We start from the raw sequence: 22,856 nt of genomic DNA on the forward strand, positions 1-22,856 counted from the left end.
CCTCATGCAAAATTGCCTCTTCTTTTGCTTTTTCCCCCCCTTCTATTGTAGGTTTTAAAGCAGAGGGTACTGCTTTAACACTAGATTTGTTTAGAAGATCTCTCTGGGTAGCTAAAAAAAAATTCTTGGAGGAGGATACTAATAAGGTCTCTGGAGGACCCATAACAGGCAAGGTTAAGGTTAGGAGCAATAACTTTTTTTAAGGAAGTTTGGTTTAAAAAGTTTCCTTTAAGGTTAGGCCCCCTCACCCCTATTACTTATTTAGGGGAGATTTCAAGTGTCTTCAAAGGCCAAAGGAAAAGGAGAGGCTGTGGAAGTCCTAGGATGGGCTGAGTGCTCTTTGAGCCCCTCCTTCTGCCTGCTGGAAAACGGCATCTAGTGAGCAAGGCTGACCTCCTTTGGGGAGTTGGGAGGGGGCCCTCTCTGCTCCCCTAAGGAAATGTAAGGCGCCCCTGTCCTTCAGGTGCTCCCAACCCAGGTGGTGGTCTGAGACAACCATCTAAAAGGCCCCGCCCATCTAGGTAAGAAGGGGTGGCCTCCGATCAACTGGGGCGCAATCAGCTGGCTGCACAGGGTGGAGAGGGCCTTGAGCTGGTCTTTGAAGAATTAGGAGGATTTAGATAAGCCGGAAGGGGATGGGGCATTCCACGCTGGTTGCCCAGCATCAGGGCCAAAAATGAACAAAGGCATGGGGGTGGAGGGAACAGGGCAGCCAGCGTGAAGGGCGCTTGGAGCAGGGGGCAGCCGGTTAGAAACGGGGTGTGGAGCATGGGCGCTTGAACCCACTCTGCAAGCCCTGGGGATCCCTTCGGAGGAAGGCTTGTGAGCTTGGGCAAGACTAAGGAGGAGAGGGCTTTGAGAAATGTCGGTGGCCAGGGGGTCAGGATGAATTGGAGGGACCAAGGGACATGGTGGGAGACGAGCAGAGGGAGATACCCAGTCACAGAGCGGGAATGGAGGGAAAAGTCGCTGAGGAAGACTTGCAAGATGACCTCTAGGTTTCCATGGTGAACGACCAGCTCATAAGGCAAATGGGGAGGTGGGGGCCGGCAGGCAGGCAGGCTTTTTGAGGCAGGAGCAAGGAGAAGGAGGAGTTGGGTTGGGGACATGTTGAATTAATTCTCTCACATAGCAGGGGCTCAAAATGCTCTCCTCTTTCCCTTTTGTGTACTTTTGAAGGGAGGGGGCAGTATTAGCTCACGGTTTCATATCCAGAGGTCCGGTGGCTCTGTGAGGTAAACTTTTCATGGAGAACCCTCGGGAGCCAAGGGCATTACTACCACCCTAACGATTCTTTCTGGTTATTTTTTTTTTTTTTAAGATTTTTGTTTATTCATTTGAGACAGATACAGAGAGAGCACGAGCAGGGGGAGAGACAGAGGGAGAGGGAGAAGCAGACTCCCCGCTGAGCCAGGAGCCCGATGTGGGTCCCCGATCCCAGGACCCTGGGATCATGACCTGAGCCCAAGGCAGACGCTTAACCATCTGAGCCACTCAGGCGCCCCTCTTTCTGGTTATTTTTAAGGTTCCAGCCATCCCTGCTCAGGCCGGAATTTCCAGGAACTGGCTGCTGACCGGAGCCAGTTGGTCGGTCCCTCCCTGCCTCCCACTCCCTCCAGGGTGGGGCCCCATGGGTGGAGGCCCCTTGGGGTAGAGCGGGGTGGGTCTCCAGTGATAGGGCCCCAGCACCGAGGCAGAGGCGAGGCACTGCGGCCTCACGCAGCCCTTCTGGATTGGATTATATAATGCTTCGCAGAAGAGAAGCGTGAGGGCTGTGACCGGCCTTGTAGGACACAGCAGGATTATTACACAGTATGGGCGGTGGGGTTTGTTTGTTTGTTTTTTGTTTTTCTCAGTTGATCTTGGGTTGCTGGCCCTTAAAACTAAAACACCACAAATTGTCAGAGAGCATAAAGAAGGAAAACAAGTGTGTAATCTTAGGAGGCGAAATGATTTGCATTTGCGAAAAATTTCTTTAAGAAAGGTGTGGAATGCTACTAGCCAGGTGGCATTGAACTTGAGAGTTTACCTGAAGGATATGGGTTCGGGTTTCCCCACCCCCACCCCCCTGCTGAGCCGGGCCCCTCTCAGTCTGCAACTGTGTAGGGATTTTGCTTGGTTGTTACCTTTGCACCTGTCCCTATTTACATGCAAAATCAATTGCTTCACTTGGTCTTTTCCGAAGTACAGGGTGTGGGCAGAATCTTATCTGAAGCCATGTCCTGTTTGGACAAGTTGGACTCGCCTTGGCAACTCTCCACAGGGTGGAGCAGATGGGTGGAGGCAGAAAGTAAAATTGGGTGGCTTGTTAGCAGAGAGAGGAGAGAGGGCGGATTGTTTGCTCGTCGGATCATTATATTTAATCTAAAACTAAATAATTAACTTCTTTCCCATTTACAAAACATTTTGATGCAAAATGGCTAATCTAATTTGTGAGGGGCAAAGATTTAGAACTACTCCGTGGAATTTTTTCCTCTCAAACCAACACTAGGAGACAAAGGTAGGTGAAAATCATCCTGTGATGGGAAAACTGGGGCACATTTCCAGGTAGGGGCCAGCATCTGGCTGTCCTGAAAGGAGCCCCCAACCTAAACATGCCTTTTCCCACATCTGTTGCCTGGCGCCCCTGTGTTTCTGGCCAGGCCAGCTGCCATGAAATATTTGACTCCTCTGGAGCTCTTAAGGAGTTTGGGTACAGACGTGAAGAAGTGTTTCTTTTGAAAGAAAGTTTAGCTGCAGGGATGTGGCCTGCTTGCCTGCCCTGGTCCTTCTCCTGACACAAGAATTACACACATAACACACACACAATTAAAATTTTTTTTTTCTTTTTTTCTTTTTCCCCTGCAGTTCCTTTGGGGAGTAAAGGGTGGGGGAAGGCAGTACACTTCCTCTTTTAACATCCAAACCCTTGGGAAAATTAAGGGCACTTGCAGATGGTGTCTTGCTTTGGTCATACTGTTTTTCTCCTTACACCTTGCAGAGGTCAGCTGGGAGACAAAGACTGCTCGGAGGGTGGCAGGTAATTTGGAGGCTCAGGCTCAGGCTGGGTTGGGGGAGGATAGCACAGGGACCCTTTGAGGATCTGAGGAGAGAAAGAGATGGAAAGTGCCCAAGAAGGGAGAACCTCAGAAGCAACTCCTGCCGTATCACAAGAAACTTTGCTTCAGACACACACATTCTCTGTGTGTGTGTGTCTGTCATGCTTCTAAGGAAGGGACAATCATTTATAAGATTGTTTCTATAATAAAACTTGCTCTCACTTCAAGTCAAGCTACTTTCAAAGGAGGTTTGGTGACATCATAGCCTCTTACATTAAGGACTGTGTTTATTTCTGAGCTCTGCGGCTCATTTGTACCCTCATAAAGTGACTGTTGAGTAGGCCTCAGGGTGGACTGGATATGATTGTGAGATGGAACTATATTGCTTCTGAAACTATGTAAATGATTCACCAAAGCTTTAAATACATAAATCACGTTTTTTGCATTTTGGCAAAAAAAAAAAAAAAAATCTGACCTGTATTTTGACTTCTGAAAAGTCAGAAGTGTAAGGAGAGAGAGTGAAGGGAAATGTGTTTCTTCTTTTGGAGGAAAAATTCAGTCGTCTCACCCTTCCCAGCAAAATAACACAGAGAAGATGACATTTGTTCCCGTTATGGAAAATTCTGGCAAGTTCAGTACAACTAAGATGTAAATGTATTAATGATTCGAAAATAGTTGTTTGGAAAAAACAACCACATTTGGGGTCTCCTCATCTCTGTGATACCCACACAAAATGGTTAACAGAATTCCTGGGCCTGCTTAAAACCCACTAGGTTTAAAGACCCTGAGGTTGGCAAACTCAATTTACTGCCTGTGTCCCTAGCCTCTAATACCTGTTGTAGTGCTCCACCTACTGGTTCTACTTAAGACTGCGGTCAGTGTTGTGTACTAGATTTCCTCAGCCTTTGTATTTTATTGAGCATTCTTTTCAAAGGATGGCAGTATCCCCAGAGCATGAGTGGCCCATGTGTAACAAAAGCCACTGAGTTCTCATTCTTTCAGTACATGAGTTTTATGGAAGGCACCTTGGAGACATTGCAGTCACTCTTCCGACTCTAGACCAAAACCCAAAGCCAAGGTCAATACCAGTAGGGAAAGTGGTCTCTTCAGAGATAGGCTCAGTAGTTAAAGAGTATAGATTCTTTCTGCAAATAAACAAACAAATGCCCGATTTGTGTTAATGTGTTCTATTCTCTTCCTAAATTTGGTTTCTTTCTAGCTTAGCTTCTCTCCCTTGTTAATGAACGTTAAAATATAGTTAATACATTTAAAAATTGGCACACAGATGTGTGTAAAGCTGTCCCACCTCGTCTTATTAACAGCTGAGAGCGTACAGTTTTCTTTGCATGTCCTTCACCTTCTCTTGTTCCATATCCCGTGACGACACAAAGTATGATCAGTCATTTTAGAAGCGACCAAATTAGGAACAGAGTACTGTTCGACATGCGAATGGACAGTGAGTGAGTTTGGTTCTGTTCATAGTGATATTCGACTTTTGTGCAGTCTTTGATTGTCCAGTGATGCCTTGTTTAGGAGTTTTGAAATGAGATAGTCTAATTCTACCACTCCCTTTTCACTCACTAGCTGAAATCCTTCTATGATGAGAAATACCCCTTCACCAGTGATTGGGTTACTCTTGAGGTACCATTCTGAACACATAAACATACCTTTACAATTATTTTTTTAATACACATAAATCAAGTTTTATTAGGGCAGATGCTCCATATTAGACTTTACTTTTTCTCTTACGATTTCAAGTCTTGTGAAGCATGAAGTTCCTTAAATTTAGATAAAACATAAACATTAAAGAATGCAAGGGATTTAAATAATGTCTTAAAATGAGAAGAGATGTAGTAGGTTAACGCGTCATTCATTTCTAAACGCATTTAGTAGTCACTGCTGTGGGTATTAGGAAAAGTCATTAAAGGCTTTATGAGCTAAATGGTGGAGTTAGAGTTTGAACCAGAGCCCGTGCTAAACTGTGCACTCTTACTGGTAGTGAGGGGGGTGAGGTACCTACCGTGAGGCATACACATGCTGGGAAGCTAGTGCCCTGGTGCAGTTGGGAAGTGACGAGGCTCTAGGTGAGGTCTCCGGCAGGATGTAGGCTGCTAGTCACTTTTAAACAATTCGGTCTGAGGGTTTTGTTGTTTTGTTTTGTTTTTTTTAGATTTTATTTATTTGTCAGAGAGAGAGAGCACAAGCAGGGGGAGCAGCAGGCAGAGGGAGAAGCAAGCTCCCTGCTGAGCAGGGAGCCCGATGCGGGAGCTCGATCCCAGGGCTCTTGGATCATGACCTGAGCTGAAGGCAGACGCTTAACCGGCTGAGCCACCCAGACGCCCCAGGTCTGAGTTTTTTAAAACGGCAGAGGGGACTGACCTCTAAGGCTAGGTATGTTAGCAAAGAGGCAGATACTTGACGTTGCTCCAGAAGTTGGACCTGACAAATTTACGTGAATACAGTATGTATGTCTAAAAATTGTGTATGTATTTGTGGCAAAGAGTTTTGCTTTGCTTTCAATTTCATAGCGAGGATGCAGATCTCCTGCTTGAGTCTCCAGACCTGGACCCTTTCATTATGCACCTGATAATAGGACTGCTTTCATTTAGAAGGATTTGCATCAAGATACACTCCAGTAGAGTGAATGAATCTGTAAGAGTAAATTCAATTTAAAAGGCTTGGGGGAGGGGTGGCCATTAAATTCAATTTAAAAGGCTTGGGGGAGGGGTGGCCAGCCAAGGGTGAGGGCTACTGAATTACCTGACCTCATTGATGAAAGCAGGAGGCCTCACATCTTGTTTACAGTCTGCTAGGAGGCACTGGGCAGCAGTTCTTAGAACCATATCCATCTCTGCAGCTGCTAGGCTGGGAACTGGTTAATAATAGATCCTAAGACACAAAAGGGGTTTTCATCCTTCATTATGAAATCATCCATTTTTCACTGGCTGTTGGGGTTTGTTTTTGCTGGCATGCATAAGAGGGTATTAGCACCATTGATTTGAGCAGCCTGGTATTAAATTGTGTTCACAGATTATAATACATACTGTGATGTAGGAAAATAAAATTCGAAGTTAGAGCCTTATGTTGAGTTAATGATGATACTCACGTGTTGTCATGAGACCCAGAACAGTCTTCCTTCAGCGGAGCAAGGGAGCACAAGAATGACACAGTATTGTTTTTATAATTGTACGGGAAGCTTTCCTAGTATAGCCCACAGAGCATGGATACAGCAAACTGCAGGACTGCGGTCGTGGAGGTGGGGCTGGGGCTGGGGAGTTGTCATACTGAAATACAGGAGGGAACCTGGAACCAGAGACTTCTGCAGCTTTTTTGGGTAGAATGCAGTCTGGAACTTGTTCACTTTCCCACCTAAAACAGAGTGGTGCAGAAGAGACCTTGCCTCCAACCAAAGCTCTGTGAACCCTTAAGACGAATTTGGGTAGTAGGTGCCTAAAGCAGGTTGTTGAAGATCTGGGTACTAGCTGGGCAGTGATTCCAAAGCCTATGAAATGCAGCTGAATGTTGAGCAGACTGAATATTTTGTCTTGTGGGGAAGCAGTTGGCTTGATGTAGATAAGTGCCGGAAGTGAACTAGTCCAGAACACTGAAGGAAAGGGAAGGATAACACTAGCGTAACAACAGGAGAAGAGAGAGGCCAAACAGGATTAAGATGGACATTTCCTTTACATTAGGCTGAAGATTCGCTTATTTCCTAATGAAGACTTGGAGTGAATACAAACTAATAGTCTTCATATATAAAAAGTGCTTAGAAAACAATGGGCAGCCTCTGGGGAGGGGTGCAAGGCCCTAATATAGGCATTTCTCTAGAGGAGACAAGCAAATGGTAAATAAAGATGGAAAAAAATTGACTTTAATAATTAAATCAATTTAGAATAAAAATAGTTTGCCATTTTGAAACTAGCAAACAGTTTGTTTTTTTTTTAAGTGGTAATACACATTGCAGGTGGACGTGTTGAGAAATGGGTTCTTATTTTATTCACGGAAATAATAGAATGCTCTAAAAATAGAGCATTTTTGCTGGATGATGCATCAGCTGCTTTGGAAAACGTGCATGCTTCTCACCCAAGGATTCCCCTACGTAAGATTAACCCTAAAAATGAATTAAGGATGTGCAGGAGGACCTAAGTCCAAAGATGCTCACTGCCATCCATAATGGTGAAAATTTAGAAGCAACCTCAGTGCCCAGTAAAAAGGGGTACTTTAAATAAACTGATCCGTTCCGCACAGTGGCACACTGAATTCGATGGTATGGAACCATACTTGCTGAAAAAGAAACATTTTCACAATCAATTGTCAAGTGAAATTATGGGTACTAAATAGTATGTGTGCTATAATCCATTTTAAAACAGTTTGGAAGGATAAAGACAAAGATATGAATGGTGGTTGGTTCTAGATTTTCTTTTTGCCTGTCTTGTTTTTTCTTGATTTTTTTCTGTAATGAACATAAGGAAAAATGTTTAACACTCATATATCATGTGAACTTCTGGTGAATTGCACAGCACTCTTAAGCAAGCTTGGCTGCTCAGAAGAGGCCGTACATATTGTTCCAGAAATGTCAAGGTTTATGTATTTGAGTTAGAAATGCCAGTTGGCTCTCATCGACTTAGGACCATGGCATCTGGTTTTAATTCTATCAAATGGCATGTTTCATAGGTAAGGAAAATAAATTCCAGCCATTCTGGGGCCAGGGGAGAAGAAGGAGCAGAGGAGGGATTTGAGGAATATTATGTTTTATTTTTTACTAGTTTATATTTAAAGTAACCTTGGGATTCATTTGGACCCCTTGTTTTGTTTTCTAGGCCAAACACCAGAGCACCCTAGAAAGCCGAACTAAAAGAATGCTCATGTTTGACCCAGTCCCTGTCAAGCAAGAGGCCATGGACCCCGTGTCAGTGGTAAGTTTTCCAGAATGGAGCCCCTCTTCTTTATTCCCAGTGCCAGTAACATGACTATGTGTTGTGTTGCTCCTTAAAGTTACTCATCACTTGACAGGCATTTGGCAAACAGACTTTTCTCAAAGCCTCGGTCAGTAAGTGGGGTAAACACCCTTCTAGCAACTGCATCCTTTAATAAATGGGGTCCACATTTCCTCAAGCCCCATGCCCCATGCCCTCCAAGATGTGATCAGCACAGAACTTGGGTCACAGGTGAATCTAGTCATGACAGAAGGAGGCTTTGCAAAAACTCCTCAGTGACCAGCATTTTAGTTTGGGCTCTCAGGATTATTGGTTTTGGCCAAAAAAAAGTCTGGCCAGACTGACTTAAAAATTAATGTGTGCATCTGGGGACATTTAAAAAAAAAAAAAAAGTCCTGTACTCAATGTTTATCGTGGTTAGGAAGCAATTTTCAGATGTACTTTTACAAGAAATCTGCATCAGGAATATGATCCTGTGACGTGTTTTTTTACTCAAGATCACCACCACGATCATATAGAAGAGTTCCTTAAAAATGTTTGTGAATGTCTTTTTCTTTTTAATACTGGAAGAAAAAATATCTCGTTTTGTCTCCTGTAGTGTTCAGCATGTCCTTCATGGAGCTGATTTAAAAAAACAAACAAACAAACAAAAAAACCCTCAGTCCTGCATCTAAAAACGTATTCAGAATAAAATGATTTGCTTAAAACCCGCTGACAGCAGCTATATTGAGCTGTGCCTGGGTGAGATGGTTGAGGAGAAGCTAGCGAAAGAGAACGTGGCCGTGAGGTTGGGATTCCTTTCCACTTGGAGGAGTCTGTGGCTGGAAGGGAACCTTGTCTTCTTCAAAACCTTCATGTGAAGTCAGCCCCTCCGTGAGTCCAGCCCCTCGGGATGCTTCTGGGCCCCAGGCGGCTAGGAGTGAGTCCAGGGGCTTCTCGAGGTCCAGCACTGGTGCTGTGGAAATGGGATGGGGTGGTAACAGAAAGGGTCCAGGGACTTCCAGGCAGGGAGTGGTTTGGACTCATGGCCATCTGGTTGGGCCAATAGGAAATAACAAGGCAAGGCTCCCACTCTGTCTTGCTCTTTTCTTCCACGGGCTTGGAAAATAGTCACAAGGGGAAAAACTTGGCCGGGAGTTGTATATCTGAAGGTTGGTAATGACATGCTTGCAAAATTAGATCATCCTTATGCATCGGCCACTGAGGCTCCTGCCAAAAATGTTTATACAAGACACAGGGGTCACTCGGAGGCCCTTGGAGCTGAGTTGCCATGGGTATGACTGAGCCAGTGACGTGTTTACCGCTGTGTACAATGAAAAGTGAGGTCCAAGTGGCTTTAAGGAAATAACATTTACATTCCAGCGTGATAACTGGATAACCAAGTGTCTGAATACGGTAATAACTGAGCAATAAGAACTTCATTAATCAAAAAACTAAATCGACTTCTAATGTTATTCGGTGCTGTCACCGTATTCATCAGCTCCTTACCCCAAACTATTGCATGATCACTGAGGAAAATTGAGGTATAAAATCTCCCTATTAATTATATCCTTGAAATATGAATAGGTTTTTAGTACTGGGTAATATGATTAATTTTATAAATGATGCAGAACCATCTTTGATGCATTTTAATATTCAGTATACTTCCAATGCTTTTAATCAAGCATGAAAATATGGTTGAAGAGCCAATTTAAAGCTCAAATGAAGATCCTCATTGCTAAGTTGGTATGATATAATTAAGTGCAAGCAAATGCACTTGACTGAAAAAAAAAAGGAAGTAAAAGGAATTTGAAGTAACATACTTATAATGCTGTAACTTACATAAATGCATGAAGTTAAAATACATAGAAGTATTTTTGCAATTAATGGTCTTTTTCTCCTTCCCACTCTAGTTTTCAACTTCCAGCTAACACTTAGAGAATTTAATTAGATCATTTCACCAAAAGTTAGTATCAGTCCTTACAATGAAATTTCTTTTTCTTAATTCAGCAAAACTTCAGTTAACTGAAACATTTGGGGAGTGTGGGGTGTTGTGATTATTTTACTTAACAAAAACTCAAAAAGTTTTGTTTCCACTCTTGAACCGTCAGATTTTCTTTCCTGCCTCTGTAGGTGGAGTGTGCTAAGTCTAATTTATTATTCCTTTATTCCACCTTTTTTTTTTTTTTTTAATTCCACCCTTGACCTGAAGGTTGATTACCTGTTTGGTATTTTGCTATAGTTTAGAGAAAATAAGGAATTGTCACTTCTTTCTTAGTGAAATGTAAGCCTCAGTACCCTCCTCTGCTAAACCTTGTGCTTTGAGGCAAACAGGAAGGCTTTGGATTGTCCTATGAACATTTGCAAGAATGTGGAGCAGGGACCACCCCCTCCCCGCACTGTAGGTCTCTCCTACTTCCTATCAGTGTGATGCTGGCAAACCCCCAGTGGCTCCCTGAGCCTCTTTTTTCTTTCTGTAAAATTAGAGACAATATGTACAATGTGAGACAGCATGTGATACAAAATGCACATGTAACAGAGTTGCTTTTACTAATATATTGTCAAAGACGGTTGGAAATTAAAGAATTTAATTCAGGAAGTGAGAAAGAAAACAAAGTTTTGAAAAGTATTCTTTCTTATTTTATTCCTAGAGGAAGATTACTTTTGAAAAAAGTGTGTTTTTCCCCCTTCCTTTCTTGTAATGAAAATTATCCTCTAACAGACTCCTTACAGGTTGAGAAGTACTTAAAATCAGTAGTACTTCTGTTCTGTTCTCACAGAAACTTTCATGACTTTTCTGAGCCTGGTAGAAGGAGAGCTTTCTACTTTTGTTTGCACAGAAGGGTATGACATTTGCTGTTTCCAGAGTGTGTGTTTATAAACGCACCACGCCTTCCTGTGCTGGGAACCCCACCCTTGGTATGAAGATCCCTTTGACTTGCCTTTGCCCTGTCATGGATGTTCACTGTGTTTTCATATTCAAGAGCAGTGAGACAGAGACTCTACTACCCAGGTTTCGTGCAGTCACTCCATCCGCTTCAACTGTCCTGTGGTGGAAAACTCACCCAAACTATTCCCAATAAACCAAGAAACAATTGAAATGCTCACTTAAGTACAAAGTGGTAGCTTTGGAAAATCAACCAAACCCCCGTTCCTTCTTCCCTGTCACAATTGAAATCCTTGTTTTTGAGAATCAAAAGAATGGGTACTATCCTTCATCTTGACAGTAGTAAAAACCTGCACAGAGTATACCTTGAATCACTTCATTCATTCATCACGTGTTTGTCGATGAATGCCAGACCCGCATCTCCCATTCTAGTAAGAGGAGGCAATCAGCAAATAAATTACACAGGGTGAACACATGAATGTGTGGCCCAACAGGAGAGAACTTCTTGAAAAGTTAGAGCCCTTTACCATCCCTACTGAGGGCCGGAAGATCAGAGAGACCCTTGCCGGAGTCCTGTCTTCAGGCTGCTCTGTTCCAGGATATAAGGCCTCCCTGGGTAAGCGGTGTGCACAGGGGGAGTGGATAGCTATCCGTGGCTAGAGGACCTTTGGCTGCCTCCTCAACACTTGCCTCTGATTTGGATTTGGGGCTACTACAGCGCCTTTTTGCACTGCTTTGCTAGAAGATAGGAAAGGTCTGGAACAGGGAGCAGGCAGCTCTTGCCAGGGTGTGCTCAGCTAAGGCACACACCCAGAGGAATCCCGTATCTGTCCTTAGGCTGTGGAGAACCGGATTGTTGGAAGCTGATTGTGGTAGCTTGGGTGCTCCACCCAAATAATGAAAGCAAACACATCTTACAGAAGGTTCTGGTAAACATTGCTATGGAATTGTCTAGTGAGATGGTGTGAGGAACCACATTTCTTCACCGTTTTTACACAAGGCGGTCAGACTGGAAATAGTTAATTGTGTACTCTGTTGTGTATCCAAATGCGTCTCCCGACTTTTAGCCCCGTAGCCTTGCAAACACTGCACATCGGTGCAGGGGGGACGGGGGGCATCCACTGGGGAGCAGAGTCAGCAGGAATGTGCATAATGTTTATAAAACTTGGCCTGATGTGTGGCTTTCTCTTCCTTGATGGCTTGAGAAACCTAAGAATATTATTAAACTTGCGAATCTCCCAGGTTCTAAATTCCTGCTTTCCTTAAACTCACCCCACAGTTAGAAAAATCCAGCAATGACAGCAATAAAATTTTGTCCTCGTTTTGCTTTCTATTTAGCTGCCAATAACTTGGCATTAAAATCTAGGTCATAGGGAGGTCTTTGAAGAATAGGGCTGAAAATAAGGGAGAAGCTACATTTTGATGAGTAGGAACAATTAGTGCTGCCTCCCATTTCCTAACTTTTTGTTTCTAGTACCAGAACTTTTGCCCTTTTGAGAATCGTATAAAGTGAGTTAACCTTTAGAACTACGAGAAATCTTTCTCCCCTGTATTTAATGACTTCTTTAAACCTTTGTTGTATATATTAGAATTTTTTTTTTTTTGGTTAGCAAATCGCTGCCTCTTAACATTACCTATTTTAATTTTTAAATGTAAATATATTTAATATTAATATGGCTGTATGTTTTGGGCCTCTCACCCTGTGGTATACTTATATGTTCCTGGTTCTAAAGAAAGGTAGTATTAGTCTTTTCCTCCTTTGATTCTTGATAACAAAACTCAAAGCTGTTTTCAGAAACAATTTATAGGGCCGCTTGAGTGGCTTAGTCGGTTAAGCATCCGACTCTTGGTTTTAGCCCAGGTCATGATCTCAGGGTCATGGGATGGAGCCCTACGTCATGCTCCACGCTCAGCATGGATTCTCTTAGGAATTGTCTCCTTCTCCCTCCCCTTCTCCCACCCCAGCCCCGCTCATGTGCGCACATGGGCTCTCTCTCTTTAAATAAATTAAATCTTTTATAAACCACAATTTATATAATTTTGCATTTCCTGATTTTATATCCTTCACGTCCTTGTTTTTAAGCAGTATTATTAGTGAAAAATTCTTCCCCCACCTTTAAATTGTTTTTGAATGGTTTACCAAATTTTAATACTCAAAGTTAGTATTTTTATTCTATTCTATATCTCTTTGTCATTTAGAGCCATGCTGTTCGAAAGGGGTCTGTGCACGTAGGGCTGCTCCCCAGAAACTCAGAATCTGCATTTTGGCAAGATGGGTCAGGTGCATTGGTGCACAGTGAAGTTTGAGAAGCCCTGATTGGATCAAACCCATTACAGCGCTGCTACTTGTCTAGAAAAAGAAGGGACTTCTAGCACCACAGAGTATGTTAAGCTCAATACATAGCTTATCTCAGTGAATTCAATTTTACTTTTAACTTCATGGCCTCCTAGAATGTGGGTTTTCAATATCACCTTGACAAATTTTGCCCTATCTTCATGGCACCTGCACTTCTAATATTTAGTGAATAATTTGTCCTGCCCTCTTTTGTAGAATTGCTTTTATTAACGTAATAAATTTATTTTGAAAAGGATATTTGTATCACTACTGTTAAAAAAAAAAAGTGTTTCTTAACGCATTTAAATAAACACATGACTGTTTTAAAGCTCTGTGTGTTCTTTGCGTACTATCTAGAAGTATCTTTGGTGCCCCCTACTGCAGGAGTCACTGTTCTTGGAGACCATAGAGATTGCGTTGACAGGGATAAAGAAAGGAGAAAGAACAGAACACACAATCTTAACGATAAGAAACTGACTTCAAAAGCAGATAAAGATAAATACTGCCTGGTCCCATACCCCCCATATTCCCTGATCCTTATGCCTGATATGCCCAGAGAAGGGAGTTTTCAAAAACAACACAGGAGATGCATAGGCAGGTGGAGATTTCACCTAGTGGAGGCCCAGAGAAGGAAGGGTATGATCTCCGTAGCAATCCCGGTAAAAACCACTGTTGTCCCGCAGTCATTTATAACTCACAATAGTGGCCACTTGGGGGACTGGGGCGGGCTCAGAAATTTATCATGTATTTAAGCTCTTTAATGATAAGGCCCCATTGGTGGGTTTTCTTGGTTGTATCATGAGCTAGTATTGCCTCAGAATGAGAACTGCATCGGATTTGAGTGCTGGAAGAGAGGCATAGTATGGTGCTTATCACTTTCAGTATAAAGTATTCCAATACAAGTAGTATTCTGCAGGGACTCCTGGGTGGCTCAGTTGGTTGAGCGTCTGCCTTCGGCTCAGGTCACGATCTCAGGGTCCTGGGATCGAGTCCCACATCGGGCTCCCTGCTCAACGGGGAGTCTGCTTCTCCCTCTCCCACTCGCCCTGCTTGTGTTCCTTCTCTCTCTCTCTCTGATAAATAAATAAATAAATATTAAAAAAAAAAAAACAAGTAGTATTCTGCAGATGGACTTGACATGTTACCACTTAAAGTTTCAGTTTCCCTAAAATACCTACGAGTAAAGAAAATAGCTTATGTTGGGTTTATTTTTTTTAAAAGCATCCTACAACAAAGTTTTTCTTTCCAATTTTAGTTAAGGATGGAAGTCATTCTAGTGAATTCCATGGCCAAGGACCGCACCCATAGTGTGCAGTGATTATGACTTTTATATTTAAAGCTGGTAGTAGTCCATTATTTTGATACTACAAAAGAGGAACGTATTTAAAGAAATTAGGTCAATTGTCAGATCTTAGGTTTGGAGGAAACACCGGGCCCCAGTTTGTGTGCAAGTCGCTTCAAGCACCGTGTGTCCTTATTTGAGTCCTCTTAGCTATCTCTTACAGTTCTGTGTCATGTGCAAATTTGGACATCAAGTCACCTTCTACAGTTTCATTCAGACTGTGACCAAGACCATTGAACAAGCTGGGGTCAGGGACATAATTGTAAGCGTATGGTGAGAACTGCACACGTCCTGCTGCTGAGGGGAAAGATTTCCTGCCGACTGAGAAGCCCCATCAGCAAAGCATCAGGGTTCGTTGGCTTGGCTGGCTGTTGGTGAACCCCGACACTGACTCCTACCAATCAAGGCCCATAATAAGTCTTCTGTTTATGACCTGTTTTATTTAGAATTTTTGCCCAGTATCAACCTCAACCTTAACGTTTGATGTGGGAATCATCTTAGAATTCAATTTGAGATTTTTCGTGGGACACAGTTATCCCATTAACCTTAACGTTTATTAGACCAGCCCCCTCATAGCATTTCTTTTAGGGTCACTAGACATCTAAATGTAAGCCGCTTATTGAGCCCACCTAATTGAGAGGGCCTTGTAGTACATTTTCATTTTCATTCACGTTTCCCAAGGGAATGCACATGTGTCATGGCTTGGACGTTTCTGTTTTTCCTTCCCGATAGTCCTACCCATCCAATTACATGGAGTCGATGAAGCCCAACAAGTACGGCGTCATCTACTCCACACCGTTACCGGATAAGTTCTTCCAGACCCCGGAGGGCCTGTCGCACGGGATGCAGATGGAGCCGGTGGACCTGACCGTGAACAAGCGCAGTTCCCCGCCCTCTGCAGGCAATTCTCCTTCCTCGCTGAAGTTCCAGCCCTCGCACCGAAGAGCCTCGCCCGGCCTGAGCATGCCCTCTTCCAGCCCGCCCATGAAGAAGTACTCGCCGCCTCCCCCGGGCGTGCAGCCCTTCGGCGTGCCGCTGTCCATGCCCCCGGTGATGGCCGCCGCCCTGTCCCGCCACGGCATCCGCAGCCCCGGGATACTGCCCGTTATCCAGCCCGTCGTGGTGCAGCCGGTCCCCTTCATGTACACCAGCCACCTCCAGCAGCCGCTCATGGTCTCCTTGTCGGAGGAGATGGAGAACTCAAATAGCAGCATGCAAGGTAAATGCCACGGCCGCTGTTGTGGCGCGGCGGCGCTCGGGGTCTGCACCAGCGCGTGGCGCGCGCGGCGCTCGGGGCCAGCTTCATATGCATGCTGCTTGCTGGCAGAGTAGTGGTCGGGGGAAACGAGAGCACCCCCCCACCCGATTTCCTTTCTGCTATAATTTTGCCAAAGGCAAACAAATACTCCACACATCAGTGTTGTAGATAGAAGCTGTACAATAAACTTTTTAAAAGCTGAAATTGGTAAATTGTACATGGAGTGACTTTTCTATTTTTATTTTTTAGTACCTGTAATTGAATCATATGAGAAGCCTATATTACAGAAAAAAATTAAAATAGAACCGGGGATTGAACCACAGAGGACAGATTATTATCCTGAAGAAATGTCACCCCCTTTAATGAACTCAGTGTCCCCCCCGCAAGCACTGTTGCAAGAGTAAGTATGTTCAGATCTATCGGACATTTGCGTAGCAGCGCGGATCTTGGGACCTGGATTGGAAGCACACACTTCCAACTCATGGCGTGGTGTGGATTGCCAGGAACACCTTGCAGTAGGTGGCAGCCCCTGGGAAAGATGGGGAAATCTCTCCAAGGGCAATGTGTTCTGCTATATCAATTGCATTATGACATCTATGTCAAGTTGGCAGCAAATTGATCACTCAGGATTTGCCACTTGTCACATAAATCATTTTTATCTCAGTATTTTTTTGGGTGTTTTTGTTTTATCCTCCCAGACTATACATAGTTTTCCCATAATCTTAATCCCAATATGGATTGAATTTGGTATTCTAGATATCCTGCGTAAGGTTGGATCATTTAAAACTTTATAAGACACACCTCGTCCTTGCAGTTGTCACCTCTAATACTGTTTCTGTGATGGGGAATGTCTTGAATCAGAATTTTCAGGCCAGCCATGAGCCCAAGGAAGTCAGTCCAAGAAAGACCTGTAAATAGTGGTGGCAACAGAAAGTAGTCCATGTAGCTCAGAGAAGTTCAGTGTTGGAATAACCCATTATTCTCTGGTCTCTTTCATCACATCTGCCCTTAGAATATTCAGTTCGCTTTAGAACTGCCAATCAGGAGGAAGGTTTCTGTATTGACCTACATCCAAACACGGGACAGTGGTTTGTTTTAGGTCTGACTTGCCATAATGTGACAGGTGTCATATACAAGTTAAATAGCATCACTGATGGGATTTGCTACAATAGAAAGCCTTGCTTTCTACTGGAGACTGTGTTTGGAGGAGCTCAGAAGGTGACCTTTGGGTCGGACATCTTGGATCCCAGCTCTGCCCTCCACCCTAAGTATGACCTTGGCCTAGTCAATCTTGCTGCCTCTGTGTCCTCTTTATTTTCATTATTGGTTGTCATTATTTTTCTTGTAATGGTCTTGTGTTGTGGCACTTTCAAGGTTGGCTGCTATGGCCAGCGTCCTGGTATAAGGTAATAGTTACTGTCCCCTCCAGGTCTCTTCCATCATCTTTCTCCCATAGCACTTTGTTCCAACTTGAAACAGAGTTCTGCCCACCTTTCTGCTTCATCTTTTCCCCCCTCCCTTACCGAAGTCATTCTGCAACAGAGTGTGCATTCTCTGGCTTTCGAACCACTATTTTCTGGAACTTAAAATACATTCTAATTCTATACACATTCAACCCAAGTGGGTGCCTTCATAGTAGGTCATGTTAAGTGCCCATTGCACCAAGTCCTAGTCAGGTGTTTGGGGGGAAGGGTTGTCTTCACTCCCTGAGAGATGAAGAAGAGAAAGAATCCTACGAGTAGCCACATCAGCAGGGAGAGAGTGTCGGATAAACTCATACATTATTACCTTTCACGGTTGCATAATGTGCCCCCCCTCCAACCTCCAATGAGACTTCCTCACATGTTTTCAAAGGATTTATTTCATTCCCCCACAACAAGCATGTGGGAGTCGGAGCAAATGGAGACGGGTGAGCCAAGACATTAGATAACTCGCCTAGCAGTGGGGCCCAGGCTTGATCCCCTGCCACCCAGTGAGGGCTCTTCCTGCCACGTCCCTGTCTGACCAGTGCTTCCCACTCCTCTCTCGGGTGAAAGGAGACGCAGAAAGACCAGCCAAAATAGACACACCTTGTAGGCTGAGTTCCCTCTTTTATGATGCCGGGTGTCTCTGGCAAGGTGAATGGCAACATGACTTGCACTTGTCATTGTTCCTGCTCAGCTGATGGATGAGATGCTGTGCAGCTAAATAAAGCAAAGTGCCCGCAGAGAGAGGGATGATCCCTGGACCAAAAAAGGGTTATTCCAAAGTCGAGGTTATGAATTACAATGTAAACCACAATAGAAGGATATTTGAAAGCAATATTCTGTGTCCTAAATGCTGCTGAAAAGAAAATGCTTTTTGCTTACCTTAAGTGATGTTCTTTTGGTGATCTCAAGCTCAGTGGCTTTTAATGATTAATGAGTAATAGGCTTATTTTAATGCTGACCTAAGAATGCATTTTGCTCCTCAAAAAATGCAACAGATTAGCCACAACTGGGACATGTATTCTTTTAAGTAATTCTCTCCCAGATGTGATTAAGTAATGTCTTGGAATGTGCCCAGTAGCAGCCCACATAGGAAACCAGCTAGCCAGGAAAGAATCGATTGAAACCAAGCACCTAGTACCATTGCGATGAGGCAGTCCTAATAATCATTCGCCTTCCAGAAACCCGTCCTTTCCAAAGGCGGACTTTAAAATACAGCTTTGAAATCCATTTGCTTGAACATAAGAGTTACAGCTTTAGGATTATTTTTAAAGGCACTCAAATGTCTATCAGATTCCTCCTCCTTTTTTGTTTTTATATTTACACATGTGAAATGTATTTAGAACAAAGAGCTTGAGGATCAGCTCTCCCCATTTAATTGTGTCTGTGAATTATAGTAAACTTAACGAGGGGCTGGCTTAACTCAAAACAATGACCAGGTATCTGATATTTAATAGCTATTCTAACTTCTTGGTTGTAATGATCCCAAACAGCCTCTCTGAAAATGAGCAGTGGAGAGTCCAGAAAGGGGGAGATCTTGGGACCCCGCCATCCAGCTGCTGCCTGTGCCAGCATCTGGCTCTTTAGAGATGGGACCGCCAACCACTCTCAGAATGATGCTACCTGTCAAGGTAGACATTGGCTTGAATAGTGATTTCCTTTCCTGGTGTTGGGACATCCCCCAAAAAGCTCCTCATGAAATTAAACAGCTGTAGGGGCAAAGTTTGCAAATGGGCTTCTGAACCTCAAAATACTGACAGCTACCATTTAGTAGATTGACATCTGGAACACATGTTTTACTGCAGTGCTCTGTGTACATTACTCACAACCTCCTGAGGTCATACTATTACCATCATCCCCATTGTACAGAGGAAATGGAGGCGCAGAGAGGATAAATCCCTTGCCCAGGGTCCCACGGACTGCGAGTGACAGAGCTGGGATTTGACGTTGGGGCACACAGCCTTTTAACGTACCTTTATATGCAAAAGGAGCTGGGAAAAGCAGTCATAACTACCGCACGGAAACTATCAGATTCCCAACCCATGAAGTCTAATAACTGGGAGAAATTTCTAAAATCACCTGGGATACTCCCCCAGTATCCCAGAGGCAGAGGAGATGTATTTAACCATTCGGTTTTTTTTCCCCTCAGCATTTTATTTCCTGAAGTTCTCTTAATAAAGATGAAACATTTCAATCAATGGCGTTAAGGTTGAAAGTTAAAAATAAGCTGAGAACTCTTTTCTTTCTGTGGAAGGATTTTTAAATTAATAATTCAGCTCTCTAAAAACTGTATGTGTCCACAGATTGTCACTTTTCTATTTTCTCTCTGTTTGTACATACATATAAGTGAAGTCCTTGTTCCCACCCTTCCATGTTCACTTTTCCATCTAAACTTGGCTACTTTATTCTTCTGTATTGCCCCGCTCAACATTAAGGTAGGAAGGTAAAGTGAGAGTCAGAACTGCCATTTTCCTTTGCTGATAATAGAAGTGAGAAATAAGTACAGTCACTTAAAATCAATGCACCTTTTATTCTTTTCCTAGTTAGTTAGCATGCCTGGAAGAGTTCCTGATGGGGGACATGTATTGAGATTTTTACCAAGATCAAAACAAGTTTCATTTCAGGGGCCCCCTTTTGATTTTTATGGTGAAATTTTATTATCCTTTTTTATCTCCTAAGCTTGAGTGTTTGCCTTCATCAGATTCCCTTTCTCCTCATCCATATTTGTACAGAAAAATTCGTATATTATTTGGAACATTGTAAGAACTTTAGATTCCAATTTAAAAGACAAAGAAGTCTTTCATTACCGTCAGAGGCCAGTTCCATAAGCTTGTGATGTATCAAGTAATTAGTCGTTAGGAAAGCAAATGAACAGATTAGAATTTTTTAATTACTGACATTAATCAGCGGAGGAAGCCCGAGAAAGCTTTACAGACTTTGCCCAGCTCTTCCCCCCCATCTGCCTCTTCTCTCCTTCTGAAAAAGAGAAAGTTTAGAGCAACGGTGTTTGACATGATTGGATTTCAAAGCCACCCTGGAAAGGTGTGCCGACGCAGGAACGGGTCTGGGTGAGCGGACAGGAAGGCAGGGAGACGCCAGGTGCCCCCGAAAGCCAGCACTGCGCCAGAATTCTCCCTCACGCAGGAAAAACAGCAACCGTAAAGGTTTGAGGTTTGAAAACAGCAGTGCCATTATTTGTTTATGTAGTTAGTTCAGAAGAGCCAGAAGTGGAAGCTCAAATGTGAATTGGTGATCTTTAAGAGAAGCTCATTGCCAATTATGTAAAGGATAAAATGTAGATAACGAGTGGGGTTGGCCTGAGCTGTAGGAATTTGACCTTTTGCATTCTTCCCTACAGAGCAATAAATGACCATCAGGGCAAGCTGTGGGAAGACATTGGAACCGTACTGAGCATTGCTCTCCTACCACGAGATTCTATAAATAGGCAAATTTTAACCGAGGGCAAGAGCCTCTCCTAGCACCTGCATCTCCCTCTAGCATAGCACCTAACCCTTCTTACTGTCATTACTTATCTACATGTCTGTCTCCCCCTAGAGTGTGAGCTCCTCGAGGGCAGGAACCCTGTTTTTATTCATCTTTGTGTCCCGGTGCCAAGCACAGTGCCTGGCTCATGGTAGGTGCTCGCTCCATGTTTGTTGAATGAATATAGCAGTGCTTCTTGGGTTGATCAGCTAATTTCTTTTTGTTTATTTTGTTGGGTTTTTTGGTTTTGTTTGGTTTTGCCTAGTGTTGTTAATGCCTTTGGTAGACTGAAGGAAAGGAAAGAGCCTCTCCCCCGATATTTTACATTTCGCGTTGGCTTTCCTAGGAATCACCCGTCGGTCATAGTGCAACCAGGAAAGAGACCTTTACCTGTGGAATCTCCGGACACCCAAAGGAAGCGCAGGATCCACAGATGCGACTATGACGGATGCAACAAGGTGTACACTAAGAGCTCTCACTTGAAAGCCCACAGAAGAACACACACAGGTATCAGAACTACAAGGCGCGCGCACTCTTCTCTTAAGAAACAGGGCGATGGAATGTTAGGGACAAACAGTCGAACTTTCAAAGGTGATGATAAGGACACGGTCCAGGCACCTTGAAAGGGAGCAGAGCTGTCTACAGATCTGTCTGCTGGTCGTGAAAAACGCACTTTTTTGGGTCAAGATTTATTTTTGTAATGAGTTAGAATGGATTCAAGCCCCCCCCCCCATCCAGTCATGTGGAGTTCTGTACTCTGTGTTGCAGGAGGGGAGAGGGAGGGTTGGAAAGGCTGCTGGAACGGAGGAAAAGTGCTCTTAGCCATGGGCCCGCTTCATCAAGGAGGCGGCCTTCGTGTGGACCATCATTTAGTAAATGTGGTACATTATCAAATTCACAGTGGCAAAAAAAAAAGAGAAAACCCCACAGTTCTTTACGCAGAACAAATACAGAAAAGTAAAGATATTTGGGTGATTCGTGTCTTCTAAAACGGAGGGAACTTCTGTGCTCTTGCCTGTCCTGTTTGTTCTGGGGTATTATTTATTCTGCCCAGGATTGAATACAGAGCATGCAGCCAGATCTTCCAAAAATGATGATACAGGTGAAGAAAACATAAAACTGTTCCATTTGCCCTTGAACATTTCATGAGCAAGATAGCTTCAGGAACCCGTACAGAAATGTTGTCCACAGCCTGATTCATCAGTCAGTATGGGTGATCCTTGTTGACAGCAGGCCTCATCTGACCTAACCTCAAACCCTTCGATGTGAAATTCTAGTACAACGGCAGTTGTTCCCTGGGCCCATCTTCCTTCAGTCAGAATGTCATTTGTTTGTTTGTTTGTTTGTTTGTTTTTGAGCCTTATGAGTCATTCGTATTAGGAATGTTTACAACAAGGAAAATTTGGGATTTGGAAGAGAAATGGGAAGGAAAGTGGTGGTGTGGAGTGTCAAGTTTCTCAGTGACTCGGGGAGAGGGAAAGTCAGCTTGCGGACAACTGAGTTCTTGGGCTTGGTCACAGTGTTCTTACAGAGGGAACTGAGGAGGGGGGCCTTGTGTTTAGAGGAATGTCCAGTCTGAGATGCCAAGGAAACCAACCAGTAAAAGCATCCCCAGGGCATTAATGCGACCTGAGAGGTGGATGTTACCAACTTCCAGCCCAAGATTACAAGGACATTGGCTATTTGAATAACAATTTGGATGCAGGAAAAATACCTCAGCATTTATATTCTCTGAAGCAGAGCAGATAAGACAGTTCTGAAGAGCTCCTCGAAATGTCAATCCTTAAAATTTCTAGAGAATAAGGGATAGTAAGTGGGAATTGATTTGTGAGGCCCATTTGCCCACGATGACTCATAAAAACATGTAAGATTACCACTAACAGCCTTTTTATTTGTAAGGGCCTTCATGCTGGCTCCTCCCTATGATTTCCCCCCAAGGGTCTCCTGTTCCTCACCTGCCAGCTACCATTATCCCACAGCAGGGGGGTGGAGAGACCTGGCTTCTGACAGGCTGGGGAGGAATTACTGTATTTTTAGTATGTCTCAATTAGAGCATTATACTTAGGCATAATTGCTGAGATAAGATGCTGAAATCCCTGCCAGTGTCTGTCACACTTCTTATTTTTAGGGA

General features: G+C 43.6%; 1 protein-coding gene across 3 annotated transcripts in view; it reads left to right on the top strand.

Moving 5' to 3' along the window:
• The window catches only part of KLF3 (KLF transcription factor 3), a 35,004-nt gene that overhangs the window by 7,590 nt on the left and 4,558 nt on the right, over positions 1-22,856 (top strand). Inside the window, exons 2-6 of one of the 3 annotated variants that reach the window (XM_045881324.3) lie at positions 7,859-7,954; positions 13,041-13,223; positions 15,251-15,737; positions 16,026-16,176; positions 21,072-21,232. In XM_045881324.3, coding sequence (XP_045737280.1) covers positions 15,269-15,737; positions 16,026-16,176; positions 21,072-21,232 — 781 coding nt within the window. In that variant the 5' untranslated portion in view covers positions 7,859-7,954; positions 13,041-13,223; positions 15,251-15,268. Of the gene's footprint in view, positions 1-1,736; positions 2,501-7,858; positions 7,955-13,040; positions 13,224-15,250; positions 15,738-16,025; positions 16,177-21,071; positions 21,233-22,856 lie in introns of those variants that run through there. The other 2 variants (XM_045881321.3, XM_045881320.3) reach the window with 2 other exon arrangements.

Source organism: Mirounga angustirostris, unplaced genomic scaffold, assembly GCF_029215605.1.
Source record: "Mirounga angustirostris isolate CCGP_5_RB_7025 unplaced genomic scaffold, mMirAng1.0.hap1 SCAF_2, whole genome shotgun sequence".
Lineage (NCBI taxonomy): Eukaryota > Metazoa > Chordata > Mammalia > Carnivora > Phocidae > Mirounga > Mirounga angustirostris.